At 40.0% G+C, this 24,305-nt stretch overlaps 1 protein-coding gene across 1 annotated transcript in view; it reads right to left on the bottom strand.

Moving 5' to 3' along the window:
- Window positions 1-24,305, bottom strand: part of scara5 (scavenger receptor class A, member 5 (putative)) — a 69,081-nt gene that overhangs the window by 14,000 nt on the left and 30,776 nt on the right. Inside the window, exons 4-8 of the mRNA XM_079583966.1 lie at window positions 20,241-20,426; window positions 14,224-14,712; window positions 9,694-9,774; window positions 9,413-9,520; window positions 3,530-3,595 (exon numbers count right to left, since the gene is read on the bottom strand). Of these exons, the coding sequence (XP_079440092.1) occupies window positions 3,530-3,595; window positions 9,413-9,520; window positions 9,694-9,774; window positions 14,224-14,712; window positions 20,241-20,426 (930 nt within the window). The remainder of the gene's footprint in view (window positions 1-3,529; window positions 3,596-9,412; window positions 9,521-9,693; window positions 9,775-14,223; window positions 14,713-20,240; window positions 20,427-24,305) is intronic.

Here is a 24,305-nt window from a genome sequence, read left to right as displayed (position 1 = left end):
AGGCAGCGGATCTTTCTCTCCGGGCCACCAAGGAGACGGCTAGGTCTAGCGGCCGGTCTATGGCAGCCCTGGTGGCCACGGAGAGGCATTTATGGTTGAACCAGACCCAAATGAAAGAAAAAGAAAAGTCATTTCTCTTGAACGCCCCGCTTTCTGCTGCGGGCCTCTTCGGTGACGCAGTTAATACTGTCATCGAGAGGTTCCAGGAAGAGAAAAAGCAGGCGGTGGCGTTTCAAAAATGTATCCCCCTGAAAGTCAAGATTCCCGGGGCTGCTGAACGTAAGGGGCTGCCCCAGCCGTCGAGTAGTTCCTCAAAAAGAGTGCAACAGAGACAGAGCACCGCATCTCGTGGTGGAGCTCCTTTGCTCCGCATGATCATGAGTTCGCGACGGTGTTTTCTCGCCCTGGTCATGTGGAAAGAACTTTGGTTCCTGTCCCAAGGTCCCGTGCTGGGAGCTCCTTGTCGTCGCGTAATGCTAACGATGGATGCTTCCCTTACGGGCTGGGGGGCGATCATGAGTGGTCGCCCAGCTCAGGGTCTGTGGCAGGACCATCATCTCTCGTGGCACATAAACTGCCTAGAAATGTTGGCGGTGTTTCGGGCTCTGATACACTTCCTCACAGACCTGAGGGGCCACCATGTGCTTGTCCGCTCAGACAACACATCGGTGGTCTCTTACATAAACCATCAGGGGGGTCTGCGGTTGCGCCCACTAGCTCGTCAGATCCTTCTTTGGTCCCAAGGGAAATTTTTGTCTTTGAGAGCGATTTATCTCCCGGGGTATCTGAATCGGGAGGCAGACATCCTGTCGAGGCAGGGGCCGAGGCCCGGGGAATGGAGACTTCACCCCGATGTGGTGGAGCTCCTTTGGGAACATTTCGGTCGTGCCGAGGTAGACCTATTTGCTTCCAGGGAGACATCACATTGTCCTCTGTGGTTCTCTCTCAGCCATCCAGCCCCATTGGGGTTGGACGCTATGGTATGCTATGCTTTTTCTCCGATTGCTCTGCTCCCAGGAGTTCTGGAAAGGGTTCGCCGGGACGGAGTCAGCCTACTCCTGATAGCCCCGTTCTGGCCGGCCCGAGTGTGGTTTTCGGACCTTGTGTCCCTCCTCGACGGCTCTCCCCTGGAGATTCCGGTCAGGAGGGACCTACTTTCTCAGGTGAGCGGGTCGATCTTTCACCCCCGCCCAGAGTTATGAAGACTGTGGGCTTGGCCTCTGAGGGGGCTCAGCTCCTAGAATCCGGTCTCTCGACTGAGGTCGTTGAGACCATTCTCCAGTCCAGAGCTCCCGCTACAAGGAAGTTATATGCCGTGAGGTGGAAACTTTTCACCTCCTGGTGTGGAGAGTGCCAACAGGACCCAGTTCGCTGCCCGGTTGGTACAGTGCTGGAGTTACTGCAGGACCGTCTCTCCACGGGGGTTATCCCACTCCACACTGAAGGTATACGTGGCGGCCTTGGCTGCTTACCACGTCCCTTTAAGTGGAGTTTCTCTTGGGAGACACCCACTTATATCTCGCTTCCTTCGCGGCATATTGAGGCTGAGGCCAGCAGTACGCACGAGGGTACCATCATGGGACTTGGCCTTCGTCTTAGAAGGTCTCTCCCTAGCTCCTTTCTAACCCCTTGAAGAGGTTTCCGAGAAGTTCCTTACTCTTAAAACTATTCTCCTGCTTGCTATTTCGTCTCTCAAGAGGGTTGGAGACATTCAAGCACTCTCGGTTGCTCCCTCGTGCCTGGAATTCTCACCTGGTATGGCTAAGGCTTTTCTCTATCCGAGGCCAGGCTATGTTCCAAAGGTTCCAACTACCCTAGTTAGACCTGTCATACTGCAGGCTTTTTGTCCTCCTCCGTTTCTGACGTCGGACCAGGAGAAACTTAATTTGCTCTGCCCAGTTAGGGCCCTAGATGCGTATGTCCACAGAGCTGCCCTGTGGAGGAAGTCTGAACAGCTGTTTGTTTGTTTTGGGCCACCTAACAAGGGGTGCCCTGCATCTAAGCAAAGGATGACCAAGGGGTGGTCTAGGTCATCTCACTTGCTTATGAGTCGGCAGGTCAGCCTTCACCTTTGGCTGTACGGACTCACTCCACCCCTCCTTTCGAGAGTTTCTCTTCAGGACGTCTGTGATGCGGCAGGCTGGTCCTCACCGCACACGTTCGTCAGATTTTATAGTCTCGATTTTAGCTCCACTCCTGGGGTGCAAGTTCTTTCGTCAGCCTGTGTGCCTTGATTACACACTACAGAGACTTGCTCGTATGGCGACGTGGGTATTGCGTTCCCACCGTGTTTCCACGCAGCGGTAGTTCCCTGAAGGGGAACGTCTCGGGTTATGTATGTAACCCTAGTTCCCCGAGGGAATACTGCCATAGTCCCAGCATCCCCGTGATCGCTTGCTTCAGTAACTTTGAAAGCATCCCCGTGATCGCTTGCTTCAGTAACTTTGAAGCTGTCGAAGCTCAGGGGTGCTTTATAGTTTCCTGGTCGATGACGTCACCCGCCTATGACGTTCCGTCTCTCTATTGACTGATTTCATTCATGCTTCAGACGCACTACGCTGGAGGCGTTCCCACCGCGTTTCCACGCAGTGTCCGTTCCCCTCTGGGAACTATAGGTTACATACGTAACCCGAGATGTTTAATGGAAACTGGTATGATACTGTCAGAATTTTACCTTTTTTTACAGCAAGGGTTACCAGTGTGGGAAATTAAGTATTTTGGGTGTCTGTGTTCATCATATTAATGTTTTTTTATATATAAGCAACAAAACAGAACAACAGAACAGAACACTGCTGGCGGGAAATCATTTGTTTTTCATCAATTGTTCAATAAATCTTTATACAAGTTTTCAGGTTTCAAATGCAATATAGAAAGAATGGACCTTGTTTGAAAAAATGGCCCTTCTAAACCTCTGTCCACTATATCCGTATACCTTTGATGATCATAAAGTGTCAGTTGCCCCTAAATGTCAAAAATCACAAATAAATGATTATTATTTATTTATTTATTTTTACAAATCCCCCCCACCACCACCACCACCACCACCACCACCACCACCACCACCACCACCACCACCAAACTAAGCCACTGAACATTCAGCCAATTTGAGCCAACATTTATGTGCTTCCCAAATCAGAAGATCTGTATAATCTGTGAAGAAACACAGTAAGCAACATATTTAAACCATGCCGCTTTTTAGACAGTATATACATTTTATTGTAATCAAATTCTGCCTAATATCTTTAGGCAAATTTAGATTTTTTTTTCATCTGGAGTTTTGAAAATCGTTCCACGGGTGTAATCAACGGGCAAGTAGACGGTGGAAAATGGTCATGTATTACTAAATCTTTTGAACAAAAAATGTAATATAAATTACAAGAGAATCACAAATGATGTAATAATTTAAAAAAATTAGGACTTGACTTTAACATACATTAACAAAATACTTTCACAAAGCAATTTTTATTAAAAACATAAATACAATGTTATAATGTAGCATGTTTATTTTCTGTATGAATCAAATTTTCACCTGTTTTCCCTCCTTTGTCTCCACGCTCTCCCTTCTCTCCTTTCTGTCCTCTTTCTCCTCTCATACCTGCAGGTAAATCAGAGAGTTTCATTCAAAATTTATTATTTTGTGATCAGGGGAATGATGAAAATTATACAATTTGCAAGTTGCAAGGAGCATGAGCTCTGAGAACCAAGTCCTGGTGGGTCAATACTGCACTACCCAAAGAACCTGTTCTTCGTCCTCCCTGACTTTTCACAACATCTGTGTAATACCAATAGCACTAGCAACTCGAGGCAATTGATATGCCAATGTAGGTCCAGTGAGATGGGTTGGGAGACACTAGACAGGCCTCTAACTCCAGAGGAACAACCAGTGAAGCGGAGCAAAGGCGGCATTTTAGGAAGCCGATTCTGTGGCTGTGGGTGTACTGGAATACCTCCCTTGCTCCGTAAACTTCAACTGGAACTGGCCAGTGATGGATGAGGAAGCTGTGCATCCTTGAAAAACACCACGCCGACCTGTGGCTTTGCGTGGGTCACAGACAGATTGAGAAGGCAACAAACTTGCATTCAATATGTCCGAGCTGCAGACTGTGTGACCCAAGAAATTAGGAAGCAAATTTAGATGCAGCTGCCACTTGGGCTATTGGCAGAGCCATTTGAAGGGATGCTTCAAAGCTTTCTTGGGGTTCATCTGATGAGCAAGCTACGTTGTATTTCCTCCAGAAGCTCGACGCTGTGGCCGGGCTATAGACTCGGACTATGGCGGAGATTGTGTGGCTGTCACAGGTAGATGCCTTCTACAATGCGCAGACAGAGCAGGGGTGGGGGGTTGTAGGTGGAATCACGGTGAAGGCAGATGTATGTCTGCTTCTTAAAGACCCACTCCGATGAAAATCATGTTTTTCTAGGTGTTAACATGTTCTTGTGGCATTTTTCTGATGTTAGAGAACATATCTTGAGAAAAATAAGCTCAAAGTTGTATTTCTGAGTATTTCTACATTCAAATGACTGTGAATCAGTAGCAGACGCTAAAATGCCGTCTAAAATAGACTGGAGTTGTGACGTAGTAACTCCACTGGGCGGGGCTAGTTAGTTAAAAAAGTGAACTCTCTGTTAACTTAACTTCATCTGTGTTAAAGCGATGTAGATTATAATGTAATGTAATGTAATGCGTTTTACAGAGGCTTTTTTGAAGTTGTGTTTTGTGTTTAATTTTACTCAGCAGCAGGGTCAGATACACACACACACAAGCCATTGCATGTCATTGTGAACAGAGCTCCGATAGTGGCGCTGAAATTGGAACACATGCTGTAACAATAAGTCACTTTCACCGTCGAGTTTCGCCTGTCGCAGTCGTTTGTCCCCTCGGGTGTCAAGCCCATCACTCGTGAGAGAGTCAGTCAGTTTTTCAGATAGAGCGGTGACATTACTAAATATGTCCTTATTGATCACTGTGGGAGGGATGAAATATTGAGGCGAAGTCGAGCTGTTTTTTACCGCGACGTCTCGGAGTGAAATAATGATCGGTGATCAGAGCTCTCAGCAACGGGGAGAGGGAGGGTCGTCTCCGTGCCAACGGCTCCGCCCACAACGCAGAGGCGAATTGCTAATGAACTACTGCCGCTCTGCTGAAGCGAAGTCCCAGAAAGCAGCACAGGTTTTGAGATTTTGGGTCAGACCCAAACACAAAAGGCAGAGATCGTGGCCATCCAAGTACAATAAATATTGACCGCACCCAGAAACACACAAGGCAGAAGGGCATCTTTAAAAAGACGCTCTCTGTCTGTGTTTGCTCTTTTAGGGAAATCTGCTTTTTTATTGCTGAAGTGCCCTGGGGAGCTCTTTGCACTTATCTGTGCTTTAGAGAAGGGAGAGAGACCGCTGCAATGTGTCGTGTACAGCAGCTTCGATCGAAGATTCCCTTGTGTAGAGGTGAATGGAAAGAGTGACTGCATACCGCTGTTGGAAACTCAGAAGCAAAGACCAGGAGACTTGGTTGTATCTTCAGCAGGATTCTTTATTGAGAACACGAGCTGTCGGTAGCTGCTATCAACAAATCTAACTAAGGGAACTTTACATGGTATCTTATACCTTTCAAGGGGAAGGGATTTACATGGAGACACTCTGAACAAAGCATGTAAATTAAGTACAGGAGTCCCAGCCTTGATCTCATCAGCATAACAGTGTCATTCAAATGCATAAATGCTAATCAAATCAGCCTGACAGTATCACTCATACCTTCACATTATCATAGCTTAACTTGGGACAATGACACTGTTCAGGAGGTGCATAAAGACAAAAGATTAATGTCAGACACACTTGAAAAAACACAACTTGAAAAAAGTTGAATTGACTGATTTTGTTGTGTTGGTTCAGCAAACTTCCACCTGGGTTGCTTGACTTAATCTTCTTTGAATCTCATCATCTATGCCTCACAATATACAGAACTTTCTCAGTTTATATTTTGGAACCTAGATGTAACATTTTATACATTTGTCATACAACACCGCTCAGCTATATATACCCGTTTGTCAGGGGAGTTGCCTGCAAATTCTATTCACCAATTCTTATTTGCCTTTTCTCAAAGCATCAGAGGAGTTTGAGGCTCCCAACTGTGACCTTTAGTGTCAGTACATTGACCCAACGTCAAGGTGACTGACAGGGAACACCAAATTCCAAGTGTCTGTTTCAGTGAATTCTGGTAATAGTGGTGAAATAAAGAAATAAACTGTGGTTTCTATGTATTTTAACAGATTTTAAGATTCAGTCCAATTTTCTTGTAACTACAATCATTTATAGATCATCTGTGGGCGCAAATTCAATATAGATCAGGGGTACTCAAAGGGCAGCCCCGCATAGCGTGAATATAAGCCAGTGTGATTTTAATTTTGCACTTTGCAAATGTGTTTGTCACTCCTCCTGACAAGTAGCCTCTTAATAGCACAAAAGAACTAGCTATTTAAAAATGATATTTAGAATATATGTCAGTCATACACAGCCACAGTCTCACTCTTCTGGTCTGTAGTAGTCAGCAGCAGTCTCTGCCAATTCACACTGATCTTTACCAGCTGTTTGTCACATGCTGTGAAAACATGACGCATCTATTGCAACGGACCACAACCAGTGTGGTCACATATCTTGTGAGGCCCAAGATCGTAGTGGATGTAAGTGAGGATGATTCTATTACAAAAACAAGGTTCTAAGGTCCAATAAACACCAGAATGAGGCAATGAAAATAATGATAAATGGGTGGATTGTTTTGGTGGAAGTTGAGGAAAGATGAAGAGCGAGTGGAGGATGGTGTGGTGCTCTGGAGAACATTAGGGGAAATCATTATATGTTTTGGAAGGTGTTTAAGGAGCACCACATGTTCGGAGAATGAGATCAGTGAGTTGCAGTTTGAGCTCAGACTGAAATTAAAATACAGAGTGAAAATAGAAACATAGAAGTAAGTAAAGCCTGAAGTCAGCTAGCTCTTTTACCAGCCTAAAACCTTACACCCCGTCCAAACCAAGTTTCTAGTGACAAGTGAATTGTCCGTTCACAATGGACACAAAACTGTTGTGTGGCATGACACATTCATAGTAAATAAGAACATATTTGATGCTTTATGTAGAGTAAAGGATGTCTATATAATACCAAGAGAAAGCTATACCATCTATCTTAGCATTCTCATTAATCTCAGTGTGGGAGTTTGCAATTTAAAATCTACCTATATCTGTTTGCTAATTGTTTTTAGTCAAACACCTGAACCTGAAGGTCATGAAACTTATAATTCCAGAACTAAAGGAAAATTACATCATGACATCATGTTTGAAACACACAGTCCGCCTTTACTTATTTCTATACTGAATTGTGACAGCCTCTACATGAAAAAATAAAGAACCCCCTAAAAAGAATATCACATAAATAGAATCTTATTTTCTTACTACACATTCCTGGTATAATTGTAAATAAAATGTCAAATTAGAATAGTAAAATGTCTGAAAACACATTTCATGTTGAGTAGACAACATAAGTACATAATCACTGCCTCTTAAATAAAGCAACATGTAACACATAAATCAATGTTTCTAGATATTCTCCTGGACTAAAGCACATGCTCTACTCTTCAGCACAATGGTTACCCCAAAAAACTACATTTTACAGTAAACTATATACCTGTTTTTAACTTACAGTTTATTACTGTTGAAATACATTTTGTGGGTGTGTCCACACTGTTAACCCTTTCAACTCCAGAGGAAAATCCGCACTACAAAGAGTAACTGAGATAATTAAGCGAATATGTAAGTGATTGTTGAGCATTAGTGATGAACACCTGCTGTTAACAAGCAAAATCACTGAAGGAAAGAGGAACTAGAGAAACACAAGTACTACAACTGACTTCCAGCCATTACACATTATTACACTTATTATTCACATATTCACCAGTATGACTTCTACAGAAGTTGTTATTGCAATGTTTAATTGAAAATGTTTGGTTTGAAGTTACTATGATGGAGATCAGTGTTTGCTTTAGCTGGGCTCCTGACCCTTGACCTTTTTTACATTAGTTTTTCTCTTGCAGTTTGAACTGTGTTATGGCAAGCACACACACACACACACACACACTCTCTCTCTCTCTCTCTCTCTCTCTCTCTCTCTCTCTCTCTCTCTCTCTCTCTCTCTCTCTCTCTCTCTCTCTCTCTCTCTCACTCTCTCTCCTCTCTCTGTGAATGCTGTTTGTTATATTGATGATGATGACAAAATCATAATATAGCCTGTTAATTCCCTAATCTCATTCAGTTTAATCTTGTATCAAAAGTGTTACATTAACACCAAAGTGAAGCTTCAAGCTACATCAATCAGTTACAATTACCATTGTTTTAAACACATCATGCACAACACATCTCTGTTAATTCTCAACAAGTACTTTTGTACATGTATGAAATAAATAATGTTAAACTGGTTTGTAAACTGGTTCTTGTATTCCCTTTCAAGAACGGTCACTTCGTATTGCGTAGCTATACGAAGTGGGGAAACTTATTTCCTCAGATTTATTGAAGCTTAAAATGTAAAGCGCATTGCAGCTGCACAGTGAGAGACTGGCTCACTCATTGGCTGTGCTGCAGCAACTGCACATCCAATGGCGAAGACATCAGAAACTGCCAAATAGGGCGTGGCAGAGCCTATAAATGAGCCCGAAATTCACCATTATAGCAGATTTTCTCAACTTCAGCGACAAACTCCGTCACTGTGTCCTCCGGAAACTTTGAAGCTATCGCCGTCGAAACACGCCTTCTCTGCAAGAACGAGCCTTTGCACAGCAGACTGCGCCCTTCTCATCTGAAGCCGATCAACATATATCCTTTCTATTATTACTGTTACGTATACAGTCTGAGAGCTGAACGAGCGTTGTTACAAATGCCTCGTTCTAAGTGTGCCACGTGTGGATCCCATCTGCACGAGGACGACGTGCACTCGGAGTGCGGTTCATGCCTGGGGCTTTCCCATGCTGAAGCCGCGCTCTCTCTTTGAGGGTATGCCTGTTTCGGTGCTGCAGACGTGTCTAGCTCTCGCGAAAGATGGCGACGATGCACCCCCCACTCTTCCGTTTCCCGCACTACTTATGCCAAGGAAGAAGAAGCATCGCAGACAGCGTGAGCCAGAGAGCATGGAGATTAGCGAGCCCACGCCGGCCACGTCCTCGCGTGCCTCGCTTTCTCCAGGTCTAACACCATCACCGGCCCTGTTTTTACAGACGGACCATCATTTGTGTGATGGGTAGGTTTGGGGTAGGGTTAGTGTAAGGGGAGATAATATACAGTTTGTACAGTATAAAAACCATTATGTCTATGGAGAGTCCCCTCAAAGATAGTGAAGACGTGTGTGTGTGTGTGTGTCAACATAAATGTCTAACCTTTTGGTCCCTCGGGCCCAATATCTCCTTTTTCTCCGTTGTGTCCATCCTGCCCACCTCGTCCTGCCAGTCCACGAGGACCCTGAATGCCCTTTTCTCCTGACAAGCCTGACAAAAAAAAAAAAAAAAAACGTTTCTTTAGGATATATACTCAAGACAAATGACATGAGCTGGGTTGTGTTCATACATGTGATTGATTTAGAGGCTATAGCTGGTCAGTCAGTTGCTGGTGATGATGTGTTTTGGCTGTGCTTCTGTGTTGTGTGAGTGTGGTACTACACCTCTTATTCCCGTCAAACCAGGCAGTCCAGCTGGTCCCAGGGGCCCCACATCGCCCTTCTCACCCTTTGGTCCTGGGGGTCCTAAAAACAGAACAACAACATGTATGAACAATTCTGTATGAAATTCGTATGTTCTGTATAGAAAATGTGAATTACTGGAATTTGTCATTAATGTCACAATACCTAAAATAGCTGAATTTTTAATTTACAGATATAATTTGTAATTTTACAGAGTTTTGTGTACAATTTAAAATGAAAGATGATCGTAAAAAAATCATTATTTTCTGTAAAATTCTCAAACATTTGCTGAAGCAGCAGTGTTTATTCTTGCCTTGTAAATGCATTTAATTTCATGATATTTATTATTTATTTAATGTTCAGAAGAGAAGTGAATTGCACCTAAACCTGAGTTGACAGAGAATATGTATGAGCTTCGTGAGACCGCTGAACCGGATTTAAACCAGGTTGGTTTTATCTGGATTTGTGAATCTCAGAGTTTGTTCAACTAGTTTCATGCAACAGGCCTCTGCTTTTAACAAGCAGAGTCACTGAAGAGACAGAAGAAGAAGAAAAAAACTAGGAGAAAAAGTGTCAGCAATGGAGCAATGGACAGCAATGGTGTCGCAAACAAACTGAAAATAAAAGAACTGGATCTATTTCCAGTCAGTGAATACTTTAAGAGGATAAGACATCCCAACATGCTTGGGAGTGTCAGACCAACTGCAGCAAGAAGCAATTAAAGACATTTACAGATTAATTTAGGCGAAATGGCTGAAAAAGCACATACATTAACTAAAAATAAGATTTAATGGATTATCACTTTCGACCAATAGGTGGCGTAGTTACAAAATTGATGTGATGTGGTCAGAGTGAAGTGACAATGACATACAAAGTTTGGTGTCAATATGTCAAGGCATTGCAGATATAAAGCCTGAAGAGTAATTTTGGCATCATGCCTCAAATTTGCCGCTGCGGTATACAAAAACGGTTTCGTCTATCGACACGAAATCCATAACTTTTACTCGGCACGGTCTGAAGATGACACGATCCGATTTTGGTGAAAATCGGACATTCGTTATAGGAGGAGTTTGAAAAAGTAGGTTTTAAAAGAAAATAAAGATGGCGGACAGGAAGTTTGACTGACTATGGCAAAATTGGTATCTATGTTTTCAGCATAACCCAAGGAATCTATTAAGATCAGTGTAATTACAATAGGCAAATTTATTCAAAACTTATTAGCATTTTTGGAAATTTTATTATAACTTTTGACCAAAAGGTGGCGCTCTCTGGAAATCTTTTGAGTACCTTCAGGGCATTATGCTGATGGCACAATCTGAGTTTCGTAATGTTACAGCAATGCATTCATTAAGTATAGCATTTTACATCACAAAACTGTATTAAAGTCAATGGGAATTTCATGTTTTGTTCTATTATAGCGCCACCAAGAGGCTCAATCCCACCATTTTTTATGTGTCCTCACAGTGAGCCCATACATATGTGTCAATTTTGGTGAAAAATATCTCAATCCGCTTCGGAGTTATAGACATTTATGTGAAAAAACACGTCAAAAATGACTGACACATTACTTTGATTGAATTTTACTACCACTTACTATCAATATTTTCGCATTTGGCCATTGGAGTACAGCTATCGACCTATGTTTCCAAACTTCTGACGGTGGTTTCGTCTCGATTGAACCAGCGGTTTCGAAGATATCACCAAATGTTTTATAAGCGCTAAATTACAACGCTGGACAAACCATATGCCGAAACCTGGCAAGTCTGGTATCGTTGGACTCAGCAACGATTCAGGAGTCTAAGGAGATGACTGCCGTGAGAATAACTCGACCACACCCAAAGTTATAAGCATTTGAAATTATCCACTAGGTGGCGTTGTTTCAAAACTTCTCAAGCTCCTTCAGGCCATCATGGTGATGACCCATACCGAGTTTCGTAACAATTCGTTCATAAAATACAGCATTTTAGCACATAATTCAAAATGGTCGACAGCCAAAAACAACGATCTGGGAAAATTGGACATCGGATGATTCGGCATGACGCCCTGAATCCAACAAGACCGTTCAGAGGTTATAAGCAAAAATAGCCATTTTTCATATCTCCGGACCAGTAGGTGGCGCTGCGCTGAAACGCTGCATGTAGCCTCAGGTCATGGATGTGATGACATGTACCAAGTTTGGTCTGAATACGATAAAGCGTTGTGGAGATACAGCCTTATGTCTGTTTTTGCAAGTGCTACGTACAATTAATTTGCGTGGTATTCGAGAACGATTAGCAGAGTTTTTATGAATTCCATAACTTTTTGTCGGCACGGTCTGAAGATGATCTGGTTAAATTTTCGTGAAAATCAGAGCAGCGGCCTAGGAGGAGTTTGAAAAAGTAGGTTTTTCAAATGCAATCGAATTGGTTTGAGCCAAGGAATAAGAGGCAAAAGGAATTGTGATTCTAGCCATTATGGTTAAAAAGTTATTAGCATAAACATGAGTGAAACTTTGGACAGTTGGTGGCGCTAGAGGGATTGAGTTGGAGACTCCAAATTGGCTATGGTGACTTTTCTGACTGTCCTCTATCAGTGTGCCAAATTTCACAACTTTCCCGCAAGCGGTTCTATGGGCTGCCATAGACTTCCATGGCGGAAGAAGAAGAAGCAGAATAATAAGAACGGGAACAGATACAATAGGTGCCTCCGCACCTTCGGTGCTTGGCCCCTAACAAGAACTACAACTGACTTCCAGCCATTACACATTATTACACTTATTATTAAAGGTGGGGTATGTGATTTGCAAAACGGCTGGCAGATTTTGAAAATACACAACTCAGATGGTCCTACCTTCTTTCCTTTTACTCCACCCATTCAAAGAACATGGACATGGATGGGGGGAGGGGGGGATGGTACGACCGATTGATTGACGCACTTACTGTCCAATGATTCTAGGTGGTCTTGGAAATGATTGGCTGGAGTTTTTCAAGTCCTGCCCGTTCCACAGATTATTAAATTTCTTAATTTTTATTTCAGTGCTTCTAACTCAGTGGCTGTAAGTGGGTTAGGAATAGGATTTTAAGTGATTTAGAAAAAATGGCCAAAAAAGAGAATTACATACCCCACCTTTAACCAGTATGACTTTATTTCTGTCATACATCAACATAAGTTGTTATTGAGATGTTTAATGGAAAATGTTTGATTTGAAGTTACCATTATAGAGATCAGTGTTTTCTTTGGTTGCGATGCTGATGCTAAAACATTAGTTTTTCTCTTGCTGCTTGAGCTAAGTTTTTGAAAGTCACACTTGTCCCCCCCACACAGTTTGTGAATGATTGCGGTTATATTGATTATGAAGACAAACTCAATTCTCACTCATTCAGAGTTGAATCCTCAATCAAAAGTGTTACATTAGCTCCACTGTGAAACCACAGCAATAAATTAAAATGACTCATTTTTTTTAACACATGCATAACCAAAAATAGCATAACTCGTAGAAACACAGAGATATCACAAATTAGCACATGAATCTCAACAATGGTGGCAATATATATATATATAAATTTTTTATTCATGCAGCAGTGCATGCTGGGAGTTTTATACTATCCTGGAACCTAGCATGCATTGCGACATGAAACTTTTGTAACCATTGTTGAGATTCATATGATGATTGTTGATGTCTGTGTGTCACTGAGTTGAGCAGGAGTTAATACAATTTTATGATTTCAAAATTCTTCGGAAGAACTGATTACAGAAATATTGCTGGATTTCATGTTGTGGCTTATATGATATTACATTAAATACATTTAAATTCTAAACTTATATACAGAAAATCACACATTGATGAGTATGACATCATCACAACAGCAAAAACACCTGATCAACTTACTCTCGACTTTTTCTTGCCATAACTAATGTGCTTTATAAATTCACGGTTACAACAGTCAGAGAGAGATTAATGGTAAAAAGAAAATGTACAAGAAGAGACCAACTAAAGCAAATACTGATCTCCATCATGGTGGCAACAAACTTTATTATTAACTAAATCTCTGTTCATTCTCAACAATAACTTTTGTACATGTATGGAAGAAATAATGTTAAACTGGTTTCACACTCAGTGTGGCTGGAAGTCAGTTGTAGTTCTTGCGTTTCTCTTTATTCGGTTCTTGTTTCTCTGTCCTTCAGTGATTCTGCTTATCAGGTGTTCATCAGTGTCTCGATTCACTCACTTATTTTCATTCAATTGGATTATATTAGTGAACTAATGTAGGGAATAGTGAATGAGGGTATAGGGTGTGATTGGGAAAACAGCCTCTGAGTGTCGATTTTGAGCACTGTTAATTCACAGTATATTCCTGTAGGTATATTCCTGTATATTACTGTTTTAATGGAAAATGGTATGATATTGTTAGAAGTGGGCCTTTTTCTACAGCAAGGGTTAACAGAGTATCAGTAAAAAAAAAAAAAAAAAAAAAAAATCTCAGTAAAAATTGTCCATATTGAGACGATTATATAAAAGGGACAAGCTCCTACCTTGTAATACAGTTAAATTTTTGAGTGCCATGGAGTGCTCCCATTCCTTTAGCCTCAGATCTGCAGTGATGACGTTTAGGATTTCAATCTCATTCCTGATCTGTTCCTCAAGGTGTATTTGAGTGATCCTCATACTTGTGGCATCATGGGACACATTTCCAATCCTCTCCTGTAGTTCACAGATTTTCACCTGGTGCAGACTCACATCTCCACTAAGTGAATGGTTTAATGTCTGCACTGTCCATCCCACCTCCTTCAGACGCTCCTGTAGAGTCTCTACGTTTAACTCCATTGTCTTTAAAACTGCATCCTGTGTTCGGATAGAGCCAGCAGCAAAGGCTAACTCCTCTCCCAGACTGCTGCTGTTCCTTTGACTAGAATGACTGATCATGGCTAGATGCTCCCAGAGTTGAGCCACAGAGTCTGTGGTGTGCTCGGAGAAAGCCTGCAGATCTTTGATGTCACGCTCCAAGCCCTGCGCTAGTCGCCCTGGTCATATTAGTAACAGAAGTGTAGAGCATGTATTAGTCACACTTGCACACGTAAATACATTGTTATGTTGATGTGATGTCCTCAAATACAAGTAATAGGCATATTAGACTCAAATGAGTATTCATGTAGCTCAAACAATAGACCACAGGGATATTAATATGAAGGGCACAGGGAATAAATTAAATAAATGTAAATGCATGGTCCCACTTTATGCTTTAATTACTATTTACTGATCGTTAATATTAGGGACAGGTTTGGTGGTATGCTTAGATTTAAAGGTATAGGGTCAAAATTATAATTATACATGTAATTATGGAAATTAATTATATATGTATTTACATGCAGGCATAAAAAAAAACAAGTATAAGTACGTAAAAATGTGTATGTACACATTAAGTAAATTGTATCAAATTATGAATTAAAATGTTAATAGTAGTTAATGTAGTGTGTAGTAGTAAAGTATTAGTATTTGAACAGGATATTACAATAGAGAATTTCTGCTGTTGTGGGAGAATCTCTCTCAGATGAAGCCACCCGTGGATTTCTTCTTCCCGGACCTGAGGGATCTTTCTCAAGGATTTAAAAATTAAAGCCCACTATAGTCAACGGCAGAGGAAGCGAGGGAGAAGAGGTGGGGTACTTGAAATAATGAGAAAGTGACCGCTGTCTTGCATTCCACTACCGTCCATTTCTTAGTTTGGTCTCTAAGCAATAAGAAAGAGGAATTACACGCACATGTTCGTTTTTAACATGAATTTAGAGACAGTTGTTTGCTTTCAGGACTCTGCTTTCGGACTCTGAAAAAGATCCGTTAATCTATGGATTCAGTGCCATTTCGTACTGATCGTGATGCAGGGCTGACTCATGGAATAAATATTGAGACACTTTATTACGCTGAAGTACTTTTAATAACCACTAATACCGCATTGGGGAAAACTACTAGTCATATATTTAAAAAATTAAGCAAAATTATCTTGCATACTCTAATGCACTTAAGGTATCAAGAGTAAAAGTAAAGGAATTCTGGATACTGCACTCAATACTTGAACATTTTAAAGTGTAATCCGGCAATTCAGGACGCAGCCTATGAATTGGGACACAGCAAACCAGCTCAATTTACAGCTGACCATGGTCTTGGCTAAGCCAAAAATACATGACCCGGCGTCGCCGGGGGTGAAACATCCTCACCATGTCCTCCAGAAAAATATAAAACCTAAAATTACAATTACCAATTCTGGCTCCATAGCTGTTTATTCAATTATAACAAATGAATTATCAGGATGGCAGCTGTCCTCTCGCACAGTTGCTTGGCACCAGGATTGGTAATCGGGAACACCAGGTTGCGCAATTAGGAAATATTATGAAGGTCACATGGTGCGTCCTTTGAAGGATGCAGCCTTCACATTGGGACACAGCTTATATGAGATCAGTGAATCAGACCACTTCATGATGATTATGTCAGCATCAATACATAACCAACATCACCTGATTAATTTTCTCTCTGAATGTCTTGCCATAATCAACATGTCTTATAAACAGCAGCCTGAGATCAACTAATCTTTGAAAGTCAAGAGTCAAGAGTCCAAATAAAGCAAACAATGATCACAATCATGGTCAGTTCATATGAAACAATAAATCATGAACACCTAAACCTCTGTTAATTCTCAAACAAAACTGCAGACATCTGACAGAAATAAAATCAATCTCCTTAGTAATAAGTGAAGCTGGTAATGCTGTTTGTAGAGTTGTTTAATCCTCTGATGAGATCTTGAGAGATTGAATGTTTTTTTATCTTCAGTTGATTTAATCTACGGATGTGGCCGAAGTCAGTTGTAGTTCTTGTGTTTCTGCTCATCTCTTTTCTTTTTTTCTGTTCTTGTTGTTTCTCTGTATTGACATTCCCAGAATTCCCTGCGTGACACTTCACATTTGATGTTATTTCATTTAAATCATTATGTTTCTTCATCTTAGTTTTTGCTATCAGTTATGTACATTTGGGGTTTATATTACATCATATATTGTTAAATGAATGTTTATGGCATTACTTGGAGTCATGTGTGTCACCATGATGGTGTTTTGTATTTGTGTGTATGACAATGTGCACCTTCTTTATATTAAAATGTGTCTCAACTTGTGGAAAACGAATCGTGGTGAACTTTGAATCATCATGTGGTTTGCATTTTTTACTGTCTGAATTATTATGATGGTTATCAATATATTACAAAGGTATAAAGCAGATTTGAATACTTTAGTGGAGCGTTTAGTGGAGTGAGATGTGTTCTTTTAACTTGTATTTCGTCTAAGGCTGTGGCTGAAGTCAGTAAAAATTGCGCTGTTAAATAACAGTAATCTACTGGCAGCTGTGGTTGCCAGCAAAGTACTGTTAATTTACAGCCCTCTACCGTTATTATACAGCTCTCCTTTTTTACAGTATGTTACTGTAAAAAACAATGGAAGGTAACTCATATCATTTGGGAAACCGATTGCTTCAAACAGTTCAAGTTTAAAAACGAGTATTTATACTGATAGTATTGTGAACTTACTTTGAGTCCACTGAAAATGAATATCTCTTAGTATAATACTGCAAACATCCAATGTGTAATCGTGAATGAATTAAAAACATGACATTAACTAGAATCTTTGCAATTCGCATTTAGCGAACAGTAGCACACATGTATGTGCTAAAGTATTTAGCAACGAGATTGTCACTGCATCAGCAACTACAGTTACTGCGTTTAAATAAAGCAACAGGCAGCATAACATCAGTGTTTTTCTGCTCATCTTTGACTGAAGCACAGGCTCTACTCTCCAGCACAATGGTTACCCACAAAACTCATTAATTAAACTAAAAGATATCTCCTGTATCATCTTGTGCAAAACACATAAAACACTTCAGTTTAATATTTATTCTCTTTATCAGTTATTGACTTCGCATAACTTTTTTCTATGAACTTTTACTAATATTTCAGTGAAATTAACTTCTTTTGTATAGTAAATCTGACCGTTAAATTTTACAGAATATTGCTGTTTTTCCTTGATTTTACGGTAATCTACTGGCAGCTGGGTTGCCAGTAAAAGTCTGTTTTTCTACAGTTTTATGCCGTAAATTAGTTTACAGTTGATTCCCGTTAAATTACACTTCACTCTGTTTTTTTTTTACTGACACATTTAACCCTTTAAACCCCACTGCAAAATCTTCAGTTTTAAATGAACACTTGTATGTCCACACTACAGGGTGTTGGAGTAACACTGAAGCAGTGTTGAAGTTAATTATATAATTCAGTGATTAATTAACTGATGATTGAGCATTAGTGATGAACACGTGACAAGGACAGAGGAACAACAAGAAGATACAAAAGCGAAACACAAGAACTACAACTTACTTCAGCCACAGAAGACATGAAATCTCTGAAGATCTCAGCAGAGAAGGATTAAACAACTCTAAAAAATAGCATTACCAGCTTCACTTATTATTAACCAGATTGACTTAATTCATTTTTTCATACGTCTACTGAAATTCCTATTGAGAATTAACAGAGGTTTAGATGTTGTTTTGTTTAATTTGACATTACCATTATGGGGATCAGTGTATGCTTTAGTTGGGCTCCTGATCCTTGACTTTAACATTAGTTTTTATTTGGCTGCTTTAACTGTGTATTTATAAGACACATTCGCTGTGGCAGAAGCAAAGCCAACAAAAACGATATCAAGTGTTGCTGGTCATGTTTTGAATATTATGTCATCACATAATGTTTGTCTCACTGATCTCAATTAGTTTCTAATCACTTATCAAAAATGTCTTTATCAATACAACTTAATTTAGCATTACTACACTATGAAACTAACGCAAAAGACCAAGCACTGCTACGCAATCGGTTGTGAAGGATTTTTAAACTCATCATTCATTAAAAAATTGTGAACTATGGTTTCAGTTAGACACACACAGACATCAAGAATCAGCCAATGAATCTCAAAAATGGTGACAATTAACAAAAAAGAAAAACATAAAATCTGAACATCATACGCTTCTAAAAGTCAACACAAAATCAACAGCAAAAATAAAAGCAAAAAGTACAAATTTAAGAAAATAACCAGACAATTCAGATGGATAATTTATTCATGCTGCAATGCATGCTGGGAGTCATGGCAGATTTGTTTTTTGTACTATGCTGGTACCCAACATGCATTGCAGCATAAAACTTATGATTGTCACCATTGTTGAGATTCGATCTAGTAGTGTATCTTGTCTCTGATCTATTACGCACAGTAGATGGCGGTAATGCTCTTTTTAAGAATGCGAACCGCCAAATAAGCACAAAGAAGAAGAAGAAGAAGATTGTTGAGATTCATACTCCGATTCTTGATGTCTGTGTGTGTGTCTGGCTGATCTGGAAATTCAAAATGTTCTTGGTATAAAGTCTTTTAAAATCAGTCATATTTTCTTAATGGCAAATATCTGAAAAATGTAATTCTGTAAACTTACAGTATCACCAAAATCAAAAATATAAACCATTAATAATAACATTAGACAACAAATGAGATCAGTGAATTGGGCCACTATGTCTTGTGTTTCTTTTTCCTTCAGTGATTCTGCTTGTTATTATCATCTATCTTCAATGATGCTCAATCATCACTCACTTATATTTTAGTTCATGTGTGGACATCTCAGGTTAAACTTCATGATATTTATCTTTATTTAAGGGAGAAGGCCTGGTTTCTAATCAACAAACAACTTTTGTCACCAGATGTCTTTGGAGGGCTTCCCAAACAGCAAAATGTTCATGTAATACTGACTGTCTTACAGTAGCAACATATGAACTCAAGACCTGAACATTTTGGGCCCTATTTTAACGATCTAAGAACATGGTCTAAATTGCACAGTGCAAGTGCACTTAGGGCGTGTCCGAGTCCACTTTTGCTAGTTTAACGACGGGGAAAATAGTTGGCGCGTCCGGCACATGCTGCTGCGCGTCCCTGTGTGTGTAATAAGCAGAGTGTAAGCGCGTGTTGTACCTGCCTATAGGCGCACATTACTAATGCGCTCTTTAAATAACAACATTTTATTTACAAAAAAATATTGCGTCATTGACTTTAGACCAGGTTTCAGTTGGTCAATGGCGCAGTCTATTTCAGTTGCCTCAAAATAGCCACGCGCCAACAATGCGCCTGAACACACCTCGTTTTCAGACCTCGTTTTCCATGGGCGCACAAATGGGCGCAAATGCATTTGCTATTTAAACAACGTGGCGCAGGACGTGAAAATGATAACTGCGTCGGGCTGAAACTAGCAAAAAACACTCATATCACGCCTGGTGCTGCATTGTGCCGGGTGTATGATACGGCCCTTAATTTTTACCATACTTTGTCATTTCTATACATCAATATAAAATAAAAATATGGTAAGAATATTCCACTACAAAATTAATGAAAAAACATGCAAGTAAATTGATGGGTATAAAAATGTGTTTGACTACGTGGGTATAAATAACTTTCTAGACTCTTCTGCTTTGCATTTTGGCAGTTACCTAGCTGTTGCAGCTGTTCGCTATGGTTATGGAAGAGGCTCTCAAGCTTCCAGATGTTCTCCAGAAGGTCGCTTTGGGAGGGGAGTTGGCTAAAAGATCTCTGCAAGATCTCAGTGTGCTCTCCCAGACGAGTCACATTATCCAACAGTGCTTCCTCCCTCTGTGAAGATGCATTGGATTTTGATACTGGAAAGGGATAAATGTTGAAAAATAGTTATTTTAAAATGACCGGTTACAAATCCCACACTGCACAATCTCCAATTATCTGGGCACCTGGATGGTGTTATCCATTGGTAGCCATTCGGATTGCTGCAACCAAGCTTATACATGACTTGCACTAAACTTAGTGCAAGTGCTTTGACACTATGTTCAAGAACTGAGAACAGAGGATTAATGTCCCCCTGGGGTCGACTTACTTAAGTTTAGTCATTAAACTCTAGTGCAAGCTATAATGTGCCAGCCATTCACCTCGTGTACTTCTTGGCATTCGATGATAGGTCCTCTGCTTGTAATCAGCAGCCAAATCGTTAACATTTAAATAGTCTTTTTCAGTGCTAGCAGTGAACAGGTCTCACTGCAGCTTTTATTGACACTGATACCAACCTTAATCTCTGTAGTACCTAAATCTAGATCTGCTTACTTGCTCAACGCTGTCTACCTACATGTTTGCAGTGGCTCTTTATTTGCACTGCAGCAGCAGCAAACTAGTCTGCAATACCACATTCCCAGATTGCAAGGTGACATTGATACAATGTTGAGTTTTGATCCAAACAAAAATGGATTGATATTTCAATGTTTAAAGTATGTTGGATCAGCATTGACATTTTTTTATAAGAGTCGATAGCACACATACCCATGTGTGCTATCAGGGGCATTAAACTAAGAGTGATTTGTAGTTGATGACTGTTTCCCAATCAGAGGGGCATTTTCACCAGCTTTGCCCAATTTGCTCTAATCCATTTTATTCAGGGGTGGGCCTTCATGATTTTAGCAAGTCGGTTGAAAAACACTCATTGCAGTTTGAAAATGCCCACTGATTGGTAAACGGCCATTTTGGTTTTGCATGTGTACTTTTTTTGGCATTTGGCAAGTTTATTTATAGAGCACATTCCATACACTATGGTAATTCAAGGTGATTTACACAGAAAGGAATTAAAATAATCACAAAATAAAAGCAATGAAAATTAACACAGTACAAGGAATTAAAAGAGTAAAAACATGATACATAGATAAACTTCTCATCTGGCCATTGGCCAACACCGGTGTATCATATATATTTTTTTACAGCTGCTTGTTTTACTGTGAGATTCTCCCATGTTGATTCTATGTCTGTTGTATTCTTTCAGCGCGCCTAAGTAATCTATTGGACGTCTCCTATAGATCAGATTTTTCCCTAAAATCGGACAGGAAGAGCTCTAGGAAAGGAATCGATCCAATCAGCACCCCAAAAATTTGTTTGGAGTCCGCACCCCACAGAAATCTACCACAGACTCACATGGTTTCATCTCTCATTTTCCCAATTAACATTTCAGAGTAATATATATGTGTCTCTTACCCAATTCTCAGTGCCATTTGAGGTTAGTTTAGAATCAAAAGGAGGATGCAAAAATAAAATACAGTGTAATCAGTCTGACATACCGTGGCACAATCCAGCTAACAAAATTATGTTCTGAGAACGTTGATTTGAAATGTTCTAAAAACGTTGAAATGTCCAGTTTGCTTAACGTTGCTGGAATGGTTTCTTAATGTTAGCAAAACGTTGCTGGAACGTTAGCAAAACGTTGCTGGAACGTTAGCATAATGTTGCTGGAACGTTAGCATAATGTTGCTGGAACGTTATCTTAAGGTTAGCATAACGTTGCTGGAATGGTTTCTTAATGTTAGCAAAACGTTGCTGGAACGTTAGCATAATGTTGCTGGAACGTTATCTTAAGGTTAGCATAACGTTGCTGGAACGTTAGCATAACATTGCTGGAACATTAGCATAACGTTGCTGGAACATTAGCATAACGTTGCTGGAACATTAGCATAACGTTGCTGGAACATTATCTTAAGGTTAGCATAACGTTGCTGGAACGTTATATTAAGGTTAGCATAACATTGCTGGAACGTTAGCATAGCATTGCTGGAATTTTAACATAACATTGCTGGAACGTTAGCATAACGTTAGCATAACGTTGCTGGAACATTATCTTAAGGTTAGCATAATGTTGTCGGAACGTTCGCATAACATTGCTGGAACATTGGCATAACGTTGCTGGAACATTATCTCAAGGTAAGCATAACGTTCCTGCAACGTTTTCCCCCAAAATGTTATTAACAATACAACATTCAAAGAACATTAAAATGTCCACTTTCTTTCATGTTAAAATGTTATTTTAGGGTTAGAAAAACAATTCTGCACCATTTGTTCAACTTTATTTTTTTATTAAAACAACCATGTGAATTATAAGCGCACTTTTACATCACATCAAAAAGTAGAACATTTCATATGATTATCATGCATTTTAAACGCTACATAATAGCTTAAAAAAAACAACTACAAATATTTTCATGTAAACATTTAAATGAAATGAAAACTGTGTTTAAGGGTTAGTTCACCAAAAAATTATGTCAGTAATTACTCATGTTATTCCAACCCCGTAAGACTTCCGTTCATCTTCAGAACACAAATTAAGATATTTTCGATGAAACCTGAGAGAACAGCACCAGTGATCGTTCCAACCACACAGACCGAGCAGTGAAATGCGTTTTATGTTGGCTGCTAGGCAAACACAGAAACAGCTGTCCTGTCAGTCAAGTAAACATCAAATCAGCCTTTTATTTACTTTCTGTTAACATTACGATTCCTGAAGTCGTATTAAACATGTAAAATATACACAAATTAATATGGAAAACATGTCGATTTTAATGGTTTTCTAAGGTCAAATTAGAATCTGGAATTGATATTTTCCCGCAGTGATGAATGAGAAGAGCCAATATTAAACTATTGTTTTCTAAGTCGGCTAAGATCTCCATCTTCGCTGTTAATGCGCTTTTAGAGAGAAATGCACCTTTCATACGGATTACTTAATCAGAAGAAAATGTATTAGCTTTCGATTCGAATTTGTTCGTTTTAAAGTGGACATTTCAAGCTTTAGATAGGCTATATTTTGTTTCAGTTCTCGCGCTCCAGTTCACGGAGATCATGAAACTGATTGTTTTATTTTATTTTACAAAAGCACAACGTTTTCTTGTAGTTACAAATAATGTATTATTATTTTCAGTATGACCAGAAATGATGGAGTATTTTAAATTGTTTTACTATTGATAGGAAAAAGTGTTCGCGCGCGCGCCTCCGTGCCATCCAGTGCGCGTTCCACACTCCGCTCCACAAACCCTTTGGATATGCGTCAAAATCTTGTGTTTATTTGTGATAATCTTAGTCCTGTATTATTATTGTCTAACCCGTATTATGAATGTCATTTGACGAATTGCTTTGTTCCTTTTTTGGATAAAAGCGTCTTCTAAATATAGCCTAGTAATAATGATGATAATTATTATTATTTGCGGACACGGACCCCAAACACACCACGTCTTCAGGTGACTGTAAATGCGCAAAAACTGTTTCCATTGCAGTTTTGCGAAATATTCCTTTTTCGAATTGCCTGAAAAACCACCTCATGCGAGCGTAAAAACTTTTTTTGCGATAAACGCGTGATTTTGCGAAATTGACGTGTTTCCATTGGGCGTATTTTCAATTCGCAATTTCAATTTGCGCAATTTGAAGGGTAATGGAAACGCATTACTGAACCCAGTCCGTGCGCGCATGCCGGGCTTAACTCACAAAAATAAACACTGAAGTTTATAATTTCTGTTGTTGTTTTTTTACAGGGTCATAATATATCATATCTTTAGTTTGTCAGTGCGTTTTGTGGTGTTAGGAATTGTTTTTCTGCGCATTTCAGCACTAACTCAAAACGTGCGTACATGTACACCATCTCCTGAGCTGGCGTAGGATTTGAGCGTGCCGTACGCTCAAATAACGTTACCTCAGCTATTAGCGGCTAACGTTAGATCAGCTGG

Source organism: Phoxinus phoxinus (assembly GCF_949152265.1).
Source record: "Phoxinus phoxinus genome assembly, chromosome: 16".
In the NCBI taxonomy this organism is placed as follows: Eukaryota; Metazoa; Chordata; class Actinopteri; order Cypriniformes; family Leuciscidae; genus Phoxinus; species Phoxinus phoxinus.
Note: the sequence above shows the minus strand (reverse complement) of the source record. Positions and strands in the feature narration are given on the sequence as shown.